The 16,099-nt window shown below is 33.0% G+C and overlaps 1 protein-coding gene across 23 annotated transcripts in view; it reads right to left on the reverse strand.

Moving 5' to 3' along the window:
• Window positions 1-16,099, reverse strand: part of LOC114334878 (troponin I) — a 58,459-nt gene that overhangs the window by 12,646 nt on the left and 29,714 nt on the right. For all 23 annotated transcript variants that reach the window (XM_028285008.2, XM_028285007.2, XM_028285002.2 and 20 more), the window contains 2 exons: window positions 6,452-6,495; window positions 2,264-2,405 (listed from right to left, as the gene is read on the reverse strand). In XM_028285008.2, coding sequence (XP_028140809.1) covers window positions 2,264-2,405; window positions 6,452-6,495 — 186 coding nt within the window. The remainder of the gene's footprint in view (window positions 1-2,263; window positions 2,406-6,451; window positions 6,496-16,099) is intronic.

The following is a 16,099-nucleotide window of genomic DNA, read 5'->3' on the forward strand; positions in this document are numbered from 1 at the left end:
ATCCTTTCTTGCTCGGTTTATTGTTCTAGCAATGCTAGTAGCCTTCTTGCGTTATTCTTTTGCCAAATTTTCAGACGCAAAAAAATTATCCGTCGCGACATAATATCTTCCTTTATTTATAAATGGCCCCATTAGACGACTACTACATGTTCCCCTAGAAGTTGATTGACTGGTCGTTGCTCACCTGTTCCCAGGTAAGGAAATCCGTTCGATACATATTTGGCCTGAATATCAGTAGCAAGCCAGGATGTAATCCAAACTTATCGGGTTTATTCGCTATGTAGGTAACGGGTAAAGCGGCATCTTGCCTTCGTGGGAAAAAGCTGTTGTAGATTCCCGACATAAGTGCAAATTTATCTGTCAATAATGGCTCAGACCTGGCACTCCTTATGTCAAGGGGGATAAAGCTCATTATTTATGTAAATTTGTTTATATACATTTTGAAAAAAATGAACCCCATGTACCAGACCACAATATCTTTATGCTAAAATTTCGTGATGTATACGCTAGCGTAGAGAATCGCTGCTCGATTAATGTCCTTGATCAACTGTATCAGGCACATACTCGTCATCTTCATTATCGGATACATCATCATCCCATAACTCTATTTGAGATTCATTATCTGACAAATTCTGTAAATACTCCAAAAGTCCCAGCTCCGTCAAATACGAGTATCGACGAGACATGATGAGAGATGATAAGAGCAGAAAGAAGAAAAATCACAATGAAAAGTCAAAATACAGATTGAACATTTGCAAAAAACATACTCAAACTAACTAACAGTAATTTTCGATACATGTTTTAGAGAACATGAGTAAAAACTTCTAACAAAAGTAGAAAAAGATATCATAAGGACCGAATTTTTCTAGGTTGACATCAACATTTCAAAAAGTAATTACACTAAGTAGGTATATCTAAAAGAAAAATTGTAATATTCAAATAGGTCTGGGAAAGCCCTAAATTAGCAATTTTGTAAAATAAATATGAATGAATCATATAGGGGGTCCAAAATATAAAGCGGTCAAAATGACTGCCTCCGGTGCTTCTAGGTAGAGATCAATATATCTCAAAAAGTACTTACACTAAATACATGTAAAAGACAAAATTATAATCCTCAAATAGATCTAGGAAAAGCTCTAATGAGTTGCTAATGATGTTGCTGAGAGAGGTGTAAAATTGATGCAAGACATTTTCCCTCACAAAAATTAAATAAGCAAGTAAAGTGTGTTAAAATACCTAGTTGAAAACCACAGAAAGTGTTTTTCCGATATCAGAAAGGCAACTTTGATTAATCTCTAACCAAACGTTTATTATGTAGTTACTATTTTCCAATTTAAATTGTGTAACAGCTTTGTCTATTCCTTTATATTCAAATATTTAACTAGTTAGAAAAATGTGTTACTTTTTTAAAGAGAACAATTTTCATGGTTAGGTACTCAAGATATCTTGAGAAAGACCAATAAACCTGAAAAATGATTAGGTAATATTAGGGTATTGTAATCCCCACATTACACTTGTTATCACGGCCTATGATTTTTTCTGAACATATATGTAAAATAAAAGTTAAAACTAAGTTTACTCATTTGTTTTCTTACAAAAAATTTTGATTAAAAATCTTGGAAACGCCAAAAAAAAATTTTTGGTGGGGGCTTGTGACAAGGATTGGGATTAGCATTTTGGGCTTAAATTTTAAATTAAGGGTTTATAGGCTACTCATCACCAGAAAACATCCGGGGAGCCCCACATTTTTAAACTTTGGTTTGTTCGGAACACCCTGTGTAGCAAATGTCTTATTGACAATATCAAGGTTTCATCCGTATATTGTTATTTTTTGCAAACTATCAAAACAATGATCAAATACTTTTAAATTATTTTTATTTACAATATTTTAATGTTAAAAGTAAGTGATTAAGTAGTAATTTGATATTTTTTGTTACATAATAATATTATGTTATTGGTTATTGTTTCTGTTCAAATATTAATTATCGACATTATACACCAGTAGGTACTACATAACTAAGATATTCTCAATAAGACATTATTTCAACAAAAAATAATCATTCGATCATATGAGTTGTAACCTAGGTGAACTATATAATATAATCGCATATAATATTTTATAGAAATATCTTTTTGATGCTTTTTCCTATTTTGCTTGATAAGTTATTCATACTAATTTATTTATGATTATTTTAGTCATTTATACTCAAATTTCTTTCATTTACATTCAACAAGAGAATTTAAATACTATGTATGTACTTACTTCTTTGTCTTCTTCTTCTAAGGTGAATTCTTTCTTCTTGACAACTTTGAGTTGGTTACGGAAGTTAAATTCAGCTGCCTTCTTTTGAAGTTTGGCGAATTTGTTTTCGTATTTGGATACCTTCTTCAAGGTTGGTTTGACGCTAAAATGATAATTCAAAGAAATAAATACCAAGTTGATAATATACCTGACGTAGATAATTAAGCTAGGTGGAAGAAAATGTTAATTGTAATAGTATATGTTGTGTACGTGTAAGAGTGTGTACTAGATAGATATCAAAGTATTAGATCCAAAATTCTGTGATTCAATTATTTTTCTCCTTCCTTTCGGGGACCCCCTATTTTGATCATCATTGCATCTCTTGCGATTATGACCTACGTCCAATATCTTAATTTTGATTTATATCAAGCGATTCTTCTTATTCTTAACCCTTTCATGACGACCATGTATTTATTTTACTTTTTTTTTTTGTTTTTTTTTAGAACCAGTTATTAACCCTTTCAGCCCCAGTGACGCGTACGTTCGTTTAGAATCAGATTTTCTCTTATTGTGTTCTGCTATACGATGCCGGCGGCATCTAACCATTCCGTATATGTATTTGGAACCTAGGAGTTTTCTATTGGTTCGTTGCAGCACGCGGTCATATTTTAACCAATAGGCGGCGAGGTCCCAAACGCATATACGGAATGTTATTTGGTTCCAAATTCATATACGAAATGTTAAATATTCGTATTTTGAATAGTATATTTAATGATGGTCATTATAAAGCGAGTATAAGGGATACGAAACGAGCCGCCTAGCGGCGAGTTTCGTATAGAGTACGAGCTTCATTATGATAATTAAATGCAAGTTGTATACACAATTTTTTCTATGATCGTTCACAAAATAAATATATTCAACTTTATTAATTTTGTAACGCAAACAAATTAAGTAGTTTGTCAGTCTGACAGTTTGTTTACATATTGAGAACTGTCAAAGCGTCTACATTTGACTCGCCATTGGTTACTGCGCGTGTGCCACCTTTATCGCGAATGTCATATCGCGATCCTATTGGTTAAAAATCTGTATCATATTGAAAATCTGTATCATAATGAAGTTCATTATGATACAGGTAGTGACATCATAATTGATATATAGTATGAGAATAGAAAAATTATTGTTAATGTATCATTAAAGATCCATAAGGAAAAAGGTTTTCCTGTAGTTGGCTGTATACCTTATAATACAAAAAAACGAATAAAGTCGTTTATAAAAGGTCTATATTTAAAATCCCTAAAAAGGGCTACATCACAGAACTAGTTTTCGATTGGTTGACCAGTCATCATCAGTGCTTTCCTAAAATGAATATAACCTTATAAAATGGTGCAAAGATTTTATAAAATTTTGACTACGGTTAAAAAAAGTTGTACGTTATACTCACGTGATCTTACATGGTAACCACCAAAATATTTGTAATTATGTAATATATGTATGTAAATAAAATTTGTAATATTATATTTTGGTGGTTAGCATGGTAAGGACACGTGAGTAGGTATAACCTACGACTTATAACCTTTGCATCATTTTATCAGGTTATATTCATTTTAGGAAAGCACTGATGATGATTGGTCAATCAAGCTAAAACTAGTTCTGTGATGTAGCCCTTTTTAGGGATTTTAAAAATAGACTTTTTATAAAAGACTTTATTCGTTTTTTTGTATTATATGGTATACAGCCAACTACAGGAAAACCTTTTTCCTTGTGGATATTTAATAATACATTAACAATAATTTTTCTATTCTCATACTATCATAATATATCAATTATGATGTCACTACCTGTATCATAACGAACTTCATTATGATACATATTTTCATTAGGATACAGATTTTAAACCAATAGAATCGCGATAAAGGTGGCACACGCGCAGTAACCAAAATATAATCAAATACATACTCTTTGACAGTTCTCAATATGTAAACAAACTGTCAGACTGACAAACTACTTAATTTGTTTGCGTTACAAAATTAATAAATGTGAATATATTTTTTTGTGAATGATTATAGAAAAAATCGTATAAACAACTTGCATTTAATTATCATTATGAAGCTCGTATTCTATAGGAAACTAGCCGCTAGGCGGCTCGTTTCGTATCCCTTATACTCGCTTCATAATGACCATCATTTAATGCTCGTTGCATAATATACTATTAAAAACCAGTCTCATTTTAATTGGCTTTAATAAAAATCGTCTTTTTGTTCTACGAATATTTAAAATACCGTATATGAATTTCGCACCAAATAACATTCCAAATACTATAATTGTTTTATTTTTATTTAATAATGCACTAACAAGTATTTTAAAATTAATCTCCTTTTAACAGACTCTAATAAAAACTTATCTTTTTCGGTGTACGAATATTTAACATTCCGTATATGAATTTGGAACCAAATAACATTCCGTATATGCTTTTGGGACCTCGCCGCCTATTGGTTAAATATGACCGCGTGCTGCAACGAACCAATAGAAAACTCCTAGGTTCCAAATACATATACGGAATGTTTAGATGCGTACCGGCGCTAGGGTATAAGGCGCCCGCCTGCAAAACTAACATAGGTGCCCTTCGGCTTCTTTTAAATTAGTATTTTGTATAGCACCAGCAGAAAAAAGATCATGTTGGCGCCCCCTAAACAGAGGCGTTATCGCCGGCCCTGTGCTATACGTATATTAAAGGTTCTGCCATTTTGACCGACGATGTAAGTTTTTGGACAGTCACCAGATGTATATTTTTATACACCACTCTCTAAAAATTGCTTTTTCTTTTGGCTCTTATCGTTTTTAGTGTATTTGCTTAAGTTACTGTTTGTTCTGGAAGCTGGACATAAGACATGGTGTTTCTTTTTTATGTGTTTGGCCATTTTTGTTGGTATCTTGTCTGTATATTTAATTGGGCAGTAGGTACAGTAAAACCTCGATATAACGGACTAATAGGGGGGACGGGATGTCCGTTAAAGCCGAAAGTCCGTTATATAAAAATAGGTCAATCAAAAAATTAATTTTTAAAATATGTACCTGTTGTAATTAGATACAGTGTACACATCTGTACATTAAAAAGGTAGGTATTAAGTTTTGTTTGCTTCTGTTTTACTTTTCTACTTCATCTAAAAACTTAATTCAATATTCTCGTTTGGTTGCCAAAATTATTCACTGATTCATGGGTTGAATAAACGATGTATGTTTTTGGTAAAAACATACAATCAAAGTTGCCATCTTCTGAATGTCGAATATTTTCAGTGGGATAAGCAGGAGCGTTGTCTAAAATCAATAAACATTTCACCTATTTGGGCGGTATTTCCGGTTTCTTTTGTTGAAATTTTCTCACTGCAGGTACAAATTCTTTAAAAACTCATTTTTTGAAAATATCTATGGTGAACCATGCCTTATTAGAGCTCTAATATGAAACGAGAAGATGATGAATTATACATATCTTTAACAACTCTAGGTTTACCAGATTTGACAACAATTATACTGTGCCGAGATCCTGTCCTTGCTGATTCTTCTTCCAGAATCCGATGTTTCATATTTTTTTGCATGCAAAATTTTTTAACATTTGATCGGATTTTCTGTCCGTTATATCCGAAGTCCGTTAAGTAGAGGTCCGTTCTATCGAGGTTTTACTGTACTGGGTTTTTTCTTTGGTGGTGGGAAGACTATTTTTCAAAAATATATGTATACGCGTATACATTGCTTGAAATGATGAATTCAGAACGTCTGCTTATAAGCATCATAAAGAGGAGAAAAACGGAATACTTCAGCCGTATAATTCGAGGACCTAATTTTCTTCGCCTTAATAATTCACCATCTGCTTCGCCTTATAATACAAGGAAAGTGGAGAGATTGGTCGAAAGAAACCTTCACGGCTGCGTAATATTAGACAATAGTGTGGTTCCACAGTAGAATAATAATTATTTCGCTCAGGCAGCCAATAGAGAAGGGTTTCAGGAAATTGTAAACATGATGACGGCCAACGTCTGAATACAGACAAGGCACCTAAAGAAGAAGATACATTTCTAGTACCTATTCTTCAGTTTAAAACAACTAGGTTACGTTCAAGAGTTTTGTCAAGTTCCTCAATATTCTGTTGTATGGGTCTATTTATTAAACTTGTAACTATGTATTACTAAAAATAGGTACAAAAATTATACTTACAATTTGCCTCTAAGGTCGTTTACTTGGCTGTTCAATTCGGAGATCTAAAGAAAATTAAGCAATTAATAAATAGAAAAAGTTACATTCCTAAAATCATGCTACTTTTACTTTTTGTAAATAAAACTACCCAGTTGCTAACAAAATAGAGTGAAGAACTCATCTACGAGAAAAAGTATAAGTAACAACTAGAATAAATATAGAACTAATGTTAGTAAAGGTGCGTATGTGATATGAAACAAATAACATAATTATCAGGTAATCCACAACGGAAAATACAAACGCAAATACAGCCAGTTAGTAGAAAATATAAAAATGGAAAATTAATAAAGCTTGCACAGTCAGAACATTGACAGGAATAGTGGAGACAAAAGAGTAAAAGTTTTGATCACTTTTGAAATATAATTTAAAACATATCATTTAACCAAATCTGATGAAAAAGGAGTAAAGTACCAGAATTTGTGGTGACTACATAAAATTTTTTGAATACTTTATATAACGAATACCATTTTAATCTGCTTTTTTTATACGAATAGTTCAAAACCAAGAATATTGTCATAAACTGTTAGATATATATGACAAGTTTCATGCTATTACAATATGCTGGCTACGTAAATCAACAGCAGCATTAACCAGTAGGTAGCCGTAGAAATAATTTCATGCAGATTACAAACAACAGTAACAAAAGTTACTTCTAACAAATCTATGATAAGATATACAAAAGAAAACTACTGTAGAAGCCATGAAACAAATAACAGAATAAATAGGAGATATCTATATAGATTACTTTAAATATTCATGTTTGGATGTAGTTAACTGATAACCACAATCGATATAAATATAGAATAGCAATAGAAGAAAACTGGCACCCAAGGGAGTACCGATGCTGACAGAAGTGAAAACTTCTAAAAAATAACAATCTTTCTACTGATTGAAACTATGTTCATGAAAGTATGATTAAAAGTGAACCAGAGTGTTCAAGCACAAGTGTTCAGTTACACACTCTATCCCTCCTCCAACCATTATAACTTCGGTCGAACTTATACGCAATTCAACCTATAGTATATAAATTACTAATATCTCACCGTAGCGATGACGGTCGCGAGTTCAATGCTTTTTCCCCTTCCACAAAGTGTACAACGTTGCTAAAGAAATCTTAACTTCAAAAAATGTCCTAATGTAATAACAGTAAAGTTCCATTTACTCTTTGATGTAAAGAAATTCGAATTAAGAATTTATACATAGAACAATGTTGATGGAAAAAAATCTGCACAGGCTGTTACTCTAATAAACCAAAGTATGCTATCTCGACTTTTAGCATCGAAGACCCATCGAATCCATCCGGATAGAAGAAACGTCACAGAGACAATAACTTGAGTATAAAAAAATTAGGGCATTGAATTAAAAGCTCCTAGATTTTATTTAGAAGACCCGACTTTACGAGATGTTATCTAGAAGATTGCCATATTAAAATTGAACTGGGTAAGTGACATAGGAAGAACGGAACCGTTGAACGAAGCGAATTATTGAATGGCGGCAAAGGGAGAGGCAGACGTCAAACAAGATGGACTGATGACATCAAGCGAATGGCTGACCACGAATGGATGCAAAAAAGCAAACAGAAATAAATGGACACACCTAAGGGAGATTTATATAAGTACGACAATGGATGAAATAACTGTTAATGGTGACTTCAGGGGGTAGTTGAATGAAATGATAAGGTGTGACAAATATTTCATGACTAAGGCCAAGAGGTGGGCATGGTGGTCGACAGATTTGACACTATTCAACTGACTAACATATTACAGGAATACCGGATAGTAAACACCTTTGTCTACCTCGGGTCTAGTATAACTAACGATGGTAACTGTGAAGCAGAAGTTCGGAGACGTATTGGTATGGCAAAAAATGCGATGAGTCGCCTAACTAAAGTTTGGAAAGACAGATCTATCTCTCAAAATATCAAGATGAGACTGGTGAATGCCTTTGTATTCTCAATATTTCTATACGGAGCAGAGACTTGGACTATTCGCGCATGCGAGCGCCAAAAAATTGATGCCTTTGAGATGTGGTGCTGGAGAAGAATGCTGCGCATACCTTGGACAGCTCATAGGACAAACGTTTCCATTCTAAACCAACTCAATATTAAAAAAAGGCTGCCAACAATATGTCTGCAACGAATTCTGCAATTCTTTGGTCACGTGGTTCGCAGAGGTGACGACAGTTTGGAGAGATTAATTGTTTCTGGAAACGTTCCGGGGAGAAGATCAAGAGGACGATCACCAACTAGATGGTCTGACCAAATAAAGCATTCAGCTGGAAACTCATTCTGCGAAGCTCTTAGAGCAGCTGAAGATAGACACCAATGGAGAAACATTGTTAGGAATATTGGAAGAAATCACGATCCTCAGTAATGGGGAAACGACAGGAGAGAGAAGGGCAAGAGAAATAATGCCTTGATTGAGTAAATGAATAAGGCAAGTAAGAAAAATATAAATTGTCAAAGGCCAGAAATATGTAGATAACAAGTTAACAGAGACTCGTGCTGAATAATTTGAATCTTAAAAATGCCAAAAATTTTTGATAATTAATGATTTTTGAAGCTCTACAATTATTTACCTTGATCTTTGAGGACGTTGTCCTATTGAGTTAAAGATTAACTGACACTCTTATCGTTTTGTCAGACTACCAATTTTGAAAAATTTGTAAAATATTTTATATTATTGAACTTAAATTAAAATGATATTCGTTATAATTATTGCAGAATTGTCAATAGTTTGTATTAATATGTTTTAAATACATTCTTCTAGTGAAACAGGAAGCCTCTTTTTCAGAAAAGGCCCAAGGATTGTATAAGTCATTGTAGGATTCGACAATACACAGGGGAAAATATAATCGTACTGCTTCTACAAAAATATACACAATATACAGGTGGAGAAACATCAAAAATATTACTATTTCTCTCAAAAATGTAAAATCGGTGTTAGGAGCTACAAAAATTCGCCTCCTTCCTTCAAAACGGGATGTGTTGATCGGGAACCAGGATCTACACTAAGAAAAACCTCTTGCTGGTTTCGTCCAGTTGTTGGGTTAATCTATAAGCTAATATACAGAGAGCTACCATCCAATATGTGCTGTTCACTTGGATAATACTTCTTAAGAAAAATTTTTAGTTTCTCAAAATCATATTGTTCAGTTCCATTAAAAAAATATTTTTATATAAACAAGTTTTTTAATAATCAACCTTCCACTAACTAAAAATTTTTCTTTTATAAATTATATTATTAATATTTTATATTATTATGTCCATCTCATTGCCCTTCCTATGATGCCTATAAATATAGAGCTGAGTTGAATCATTAAAATTTGTTTTAAAAATAGAAAAATTTAGAGAAGTATAAGGTAGCACAACATTTCAAATGCTTCTAATCGTTATATGGCATCTTCTTTAAAACTCATGCTTTCTATTCCGTAGAGGAGTTATACACATATACACCACACAACTAACATAACTATTCTCTAGAGGCTAAGAAAAGATCAAGAAATCATTAACACCGTAAAGAACAGATAATTGGCTTACTTCGGACACATTATGCGTAATAGTAAATACCGACTTCTACAATTGATTCTACAAGGCAAGATTGAGGACAAGAGACCCTGGACATAGACGTATACCCTGGCTGATCAATCTTAGGAAGTGTATTGTTCTGATGTCAACTCATTTACTTCGAGCTGCTGTGAGAAGGATAAGATGGGGCAATGTAGTCGCCAACATCACTGGAAGATGATCCCTTTAGAATCTTTAGAAGAAGAAGGTCTCAAGACAAAGTAAGCTTTGCATGCTTTCAGTTTTCAATTAAAGATATAATGCATAAAAATAATAAGTCCCATTGGAAACTGGTAAATATCTAGGAATAATGACAATTTACATAAAATGAAAGAATAATAACTGGAAAGAAGCAAGTATGTAGTAAGGTTCAACAATTCAATTATACAAACTTTTTTGAAATATGCAAAGAATATCCTGTCTATAAAAAATAATATCTAATATATTGATTATCGAGCCAGCTTAGACAAGATCCGGAGAGCAATGGAAAGCGAATGTTGTATTGGGAACAGTCTTAAAAGACAGAAAACGTACCGAATGCATACACAATGTTCGAAGCTAAAAAATGTTAAACGCAACAGACAACAGACATGAAGTGAAAATTTTCAGGCCGTAATATTAGGCAGAAGAACGATAGATGAAAATAAAACAAGTACTGCAATGGAAGTCCTAGGAACAACCCAAGGGAAGCCTACAGATGAGGTAGGCAAGTGGTTTACAGAGACATGCAGTTTTAAGGTGGATGAAAATAGCAATATACAGAGAAAAATGAAGGTCAGTGGGAAGGTCATCAGAACTTGGATACAAAAAAGGTTTCCGATAGACAGAGATTTTGAGCTACTAAAGATCTCTATTACTATTTTTATATTATTATATACCTAAACGTTTTTATACTGCAATTATAATAACACTGTCTATTAATGATTCAACTTAGCGGAAAAGTGACATATTCAAAATATATTATTCCATGTCTTTTAATTTACCTCAAAATAAATGAAAAAGTATTGACGCCAAAAACCTTTTTACAAAAATAAAGTAACTTCAATACTTGAAAGTTCTTTAAAAATAGAAAAATAAAACCGGACCTGAAACGGATCTATAATTTAAATTAAAATATTTAAAAATATCATTTTATGATCTTTCTTAGATATTTAGGATCTATTAAATCAATCAAACTTAGAACCAAATATAATATGTCTTTGATAGTTCTGCCAACTTTTTGGTACTATTATTATAAGTATCAAAAATTTTTTAAACAATGGAAGAAACAAAACTAGTCAATGAATAGTTTTTTAGGGCTTCGACCTTTAAGGTTGCTTACAAACGACCCACTTTTTGAAGTCGAAGTCGGCAGCAAAAAGTCGAGCGTTTGTGGTTGTCTGTCGCTACTTGAAGTCGTCATTTAACAAGAATGCAAAACGAATTTTCTATTTACATATTGTTGTTAAATGACGACTTCAAGTAGCGACAGACAACCACAAACGCTCGACTTTTTGCTGCCGACTTTGACTTCAAAAAGTGGATCATTTGTAATCAGCCTTAGTCTTTTTACAATTACATAAACCTTTTTCAATGCTAGCCGTCAGTGCTAGCTGACGTATACGTTGGAGAGGCTTTATTACTAGTTGAAAAAAATATTTAAAAAATCCAAAACCAGAAAAATACAAGTAAGATGGTCCAAATTCATGAGACACTAGACAAAAATAGATAAAAATTAGTGTTCACAGTCACTAGATTAAGATTAAGAAATGTTATTATTTCATATTGGAACTTTGATATATGACAGAATTATGACAAATGAAAACAAAAGTCAAGTGTTAATTTTGAAAATGATATTTAAAATTTAACTCCCATTGATTTACCAAAAAGTTAGTCGGCAAAGACTAAGTTTTTAGTAGTAGTAGAATTTTGTCAAATTTTAAATTGAAATCAATGATTTTTTAAAGTATTCACGTTGCAGGCCGGTTTTCGCTCGTAAAAAACTGATCTGCATTTCGAGAAAGGAAGAGCAGGGTAGATAGAGCATGGCACTTCTGAACTGACAGGTTCCGTTTTCCTTGCGATATTGTTCCGGTACTTTTGGTGATTTGGAATGGTCAAACAAATTAAAAATATAAATCTTGTAAAAAAGGTAAAAAAAGGAAAAAGCATGAAGGGCCATGCCGTATCCCATGGAGAGTCGCTGGGGGTAAGCATTATGCTATTTTAGTGCAGCTTAAATTCTACATTATTTACTAATTTAAACTATAGTTAGTAGTGTTAGCTTTTGTATTCTGCTTGGAGAAAAGTTCAAAACGGTTTCATTACTTATGTATGTTTAATAAATAATTTTGCATTATGTTACCTAATTTGAAAAGATTTAAAAATAGACAATAGTAATATACACTCATGGACAAAAATATGGAATATGTTGAAATTATCATGTGAAGTGAAATTTTTTGTGCTGAAATCTTTAGCCCTCCCAATGTCATAGGAATAGGATTTGTTTTCCGAATACGATGTTTTAAAGTTTCATATAATTGCTCGATTGGATTTAAATCTTATATTAGCTGTATGGTAGCCAATCTAATATTTTAGATTGAATCTCATCAAGTATTCACTATTCTAGCTTAGCTACACAAGGACTTGTGTTACCGTGCATTAGCACGAATCTATCATATCCAATATGGCTGGCAAATGGAAAAAATATGATCTTCTAAAATGTTTTCAATGTTCATGTCAGATGTCATTCGCCCAATCACCTTCACAAGTTCGTTATGTCCTTTCCAAGCAATATCACTCCATAGCACTATGTCGCCACTACCAAAGTTAATGCTCTGTATGAGGTTACAACGGGCATACCATTGGCCAGCTCTTCTGTAGACGAAGTTTTATTAATCTAGCTTCCCTATAGTGAACGGTATGCGAGTTGTAACCTCATATAGAGCGCTCGTTTTGGTGGTGACAGCATAGTGCTATGTAGAGGTATATTGCTTAAAGAGGACATATCGAACTTAGAGAGGTGATTGAGCGAATGACAATTGACGTACATTGAAACAATTTTGGAAGATCATTCTTTTCCATTTGACAGCCATATTTTATATAACAAATTGGTGCTAATGCACGATACGCTAGTATCGTGAATGCTTACCTTGATCAGGGTCAGTCTTGAAAGGTTATATTGGCGACCATAACATGAATTTACCACCTTCTCAAATGCCTAAAAAAATATGTGCCTGAAAGTAAACGAGGAGAAAACTAAGATGATGGCATCAACACCCAACAATAGAGCCAGAAACATCGGTCACCAATTCACTGTTGATAACTCTACCTTTGAAGTGGTGAACAAATTCACATACTTAGGCTCTCTGATCACCAAGGAGAACGTCATGACAGAAGAAATCAAGTGAAGGATAATCCTAGCGAACAAATGCTATTTTGGACTGAGTAGACATATGAGAAGCAGAAACTTAAGCCAAAAATCAAAAATAACCACAAACAAATCCCTTATACAACCAGTGTTGACATATGGATCGGAGACATGGACCATCTCCAAGGCAGATGAAAAACTTCTGCTTATATTTGAACGAAGGATTCTGAGAGGAATATTCGGTAGCATCTGTGAAAATGGTATTTGAAGGAGGAGGTACAACTACGAGGTATACCACAGGTATAAACATATATTTGGTGGTAAAGACGTAGTATCTCTTATAAGAATAGGAAGACTAAGATGGGCAGGACATCTAGCAAGATTACAGCATAACAACCCTTCTAGAAGAATCCTTATATCACAACCTGTGGGAAGTAGAAATAGGGGTAGGCCAAAACTTAGATGGAAGGATGGTGTAGATGAGGATGGGAGAGAAATAGGCGCAGCAAACTGGCAACGGTTGGCAATGGATAGGATTGACTGGCGTAATAGACTGGGGAATGTCGAGGCTCTTTCATAAGGCTGTAGCACCATTGATGATGATGATAATATGAGTAGCTTATATCAGATTTAAATCCGATCGAGCATTTCTATGACACCTTAAAACATCGCATCCGGAAAAGAAATCCTATTCCTATGACACTGGGAGGACTAAAATTTGCAGCACAAAAAATTTAACTTCACATGATAATTTCAAAATATTCCGTATTTTTGTTCATGAATATTGTGAATAAAGTCTCATACCTCATAGAGTCTAGATTAATAAAATATCTCATATAAGAAGGAGACAAGTGATAAAACAAAAGGGAGAACTATTTTGAGCAGAAAATGATTTTTGGTGTTAATACCAAAGTTGTTAATAATAGTAACTGCCCCTAAGCATTTTTATCTTAATGCAACTTAACGTTGTTTAACCTTATGTAACCTCTATTTTGTTGCTTGTTATTTATACTTTTTGAACTTTTCGCCTTTAAATTATTTGATATACAACCACTATTTATGTCATTAATTAAAAACAATAATTCCTTGATTATGCAAACCAACAATGTTACTAAATGACATATTTAGTGATAAAGATTTTACTTCAAAATTAATTACACCTACATAAAAATAAATATTAAATAACAGAAAGTGAGAAGCAGATGAAAAGCATTGCGGGGAAGCACAAGCGTCAGGTAAAGTGGGGGTTGACTTGCAAGCTTCTTTTCGACATTTACTTTGATAGAACTGTGACATGTAATGATTGTCAGAACTGTGGCTGGTGAGAGCTGACAAAATGGATCAGGGAGAGGGACACTACGGCTTAACACTTCATGTATTTACTATTAAATATTATTTAGTATACACAACATAAGAATCAGTTGGATTGTGATTATGTATAGGTATGTTTGCTTGGTTGACGATTCACGTTCATTCCATATTTATACACGTATTATTCATTAACATTAAAACTCGCGCCAAATTTGATTTGGTACTAAACTACCAAAAGCAAAAATGTGTAAAAAACACTAAAATTGACACTAGAATAACCAAGTGCAACAAAAATCCAGTTGTAACAATATATTTTATATTATTGGTATTGGTGTAGGAAGCGCTTTAGGTCAGATACTACACATATAATATCGAATATGATAGTGTACAATTGGGAAAATGCAATAATAGTTACTGCCAAAGGAATAGATCAGACAACAGAATAATCAACTATACCTACTGTCTCAAATAAAGGCAAAACTTCTAAATAATATAAAGGATTAAATGTGGAAAAGCGTATTCGTAGTTGTATGAAAAGTTAGGTATTAGGTGGAGTCAAGCGGGAACATTGTAAATACTATATAATGCTAGTCTAAAGTCCCCTCACCACTCCTATCTTTTGAACGCTTATACTTAAGTATAATAGTGAAATTTGGAGAAAAGAAATGGACGTAGGTTTCTCAAATAGTCATAACTATTGACGTAATAGTGACAGATAACGTTACCGAGCCACTTTGACCGATAATTTTAAAAATGGGACCTCATGGCAAGTGATATCTCGTTTGTAAGATGTTGAAACTACCTATTCAATCATACTAATTTTGTTTGGGTTAAGTTGATTTTGATGAATAAATTAAATAAATATAAAATTGTAAAAGATAAAGTCAGTTTTTGTTTTTATTTGATTCAAAGTTGGACCACCATCTCCATATAGCTGTTTCAGCATCTATGCATCCTCAGTGAAGCTATGCAGTCACAACTCTAAAATAAATATCAACAACTCTGCCTATTTAAGGGAAACCATCGCGATGCAATGATTCCACCTTTTGAGACGCAAAACAGCGACATCTCTCGTAATACGATACAAAGTTAACTACTTTTATACAATTAGAATAATTGAATAAATACTACAATATACAAAATAAACTACAATAAAATTGTAGTTTCGCATTTAATTAATAAAGATTCAGGCGTCCGCCTATGGTTATTTGTCAAAACAGTTAACCTTTTCCGTTCTCTAGTCGTTTTTACGTCAATGTCAACTTTTTGACGTAAAAACAACTACGTTGACATAGAAACAACTAGATAATTGAAAAATGTCAATTTTTTTGACAAATAACCATAGGCGGACGTTTTAATCTTTATTAATTAAATGCGAAATTAA

This window comes from Diabrotica virgifera, chromosome 3 (assembly GCF_917563875.1).
Source record: "Diabrotica virgifera virgifera chromosome 3, PGI_DIABVI_V3a".
Lineage (NCBI taxonomy): Eukaryota > Metazoa > Arthropoda > Insecta > Coleoptera > Chrysomelidae > Diabrotica > Diabrotica virgifera.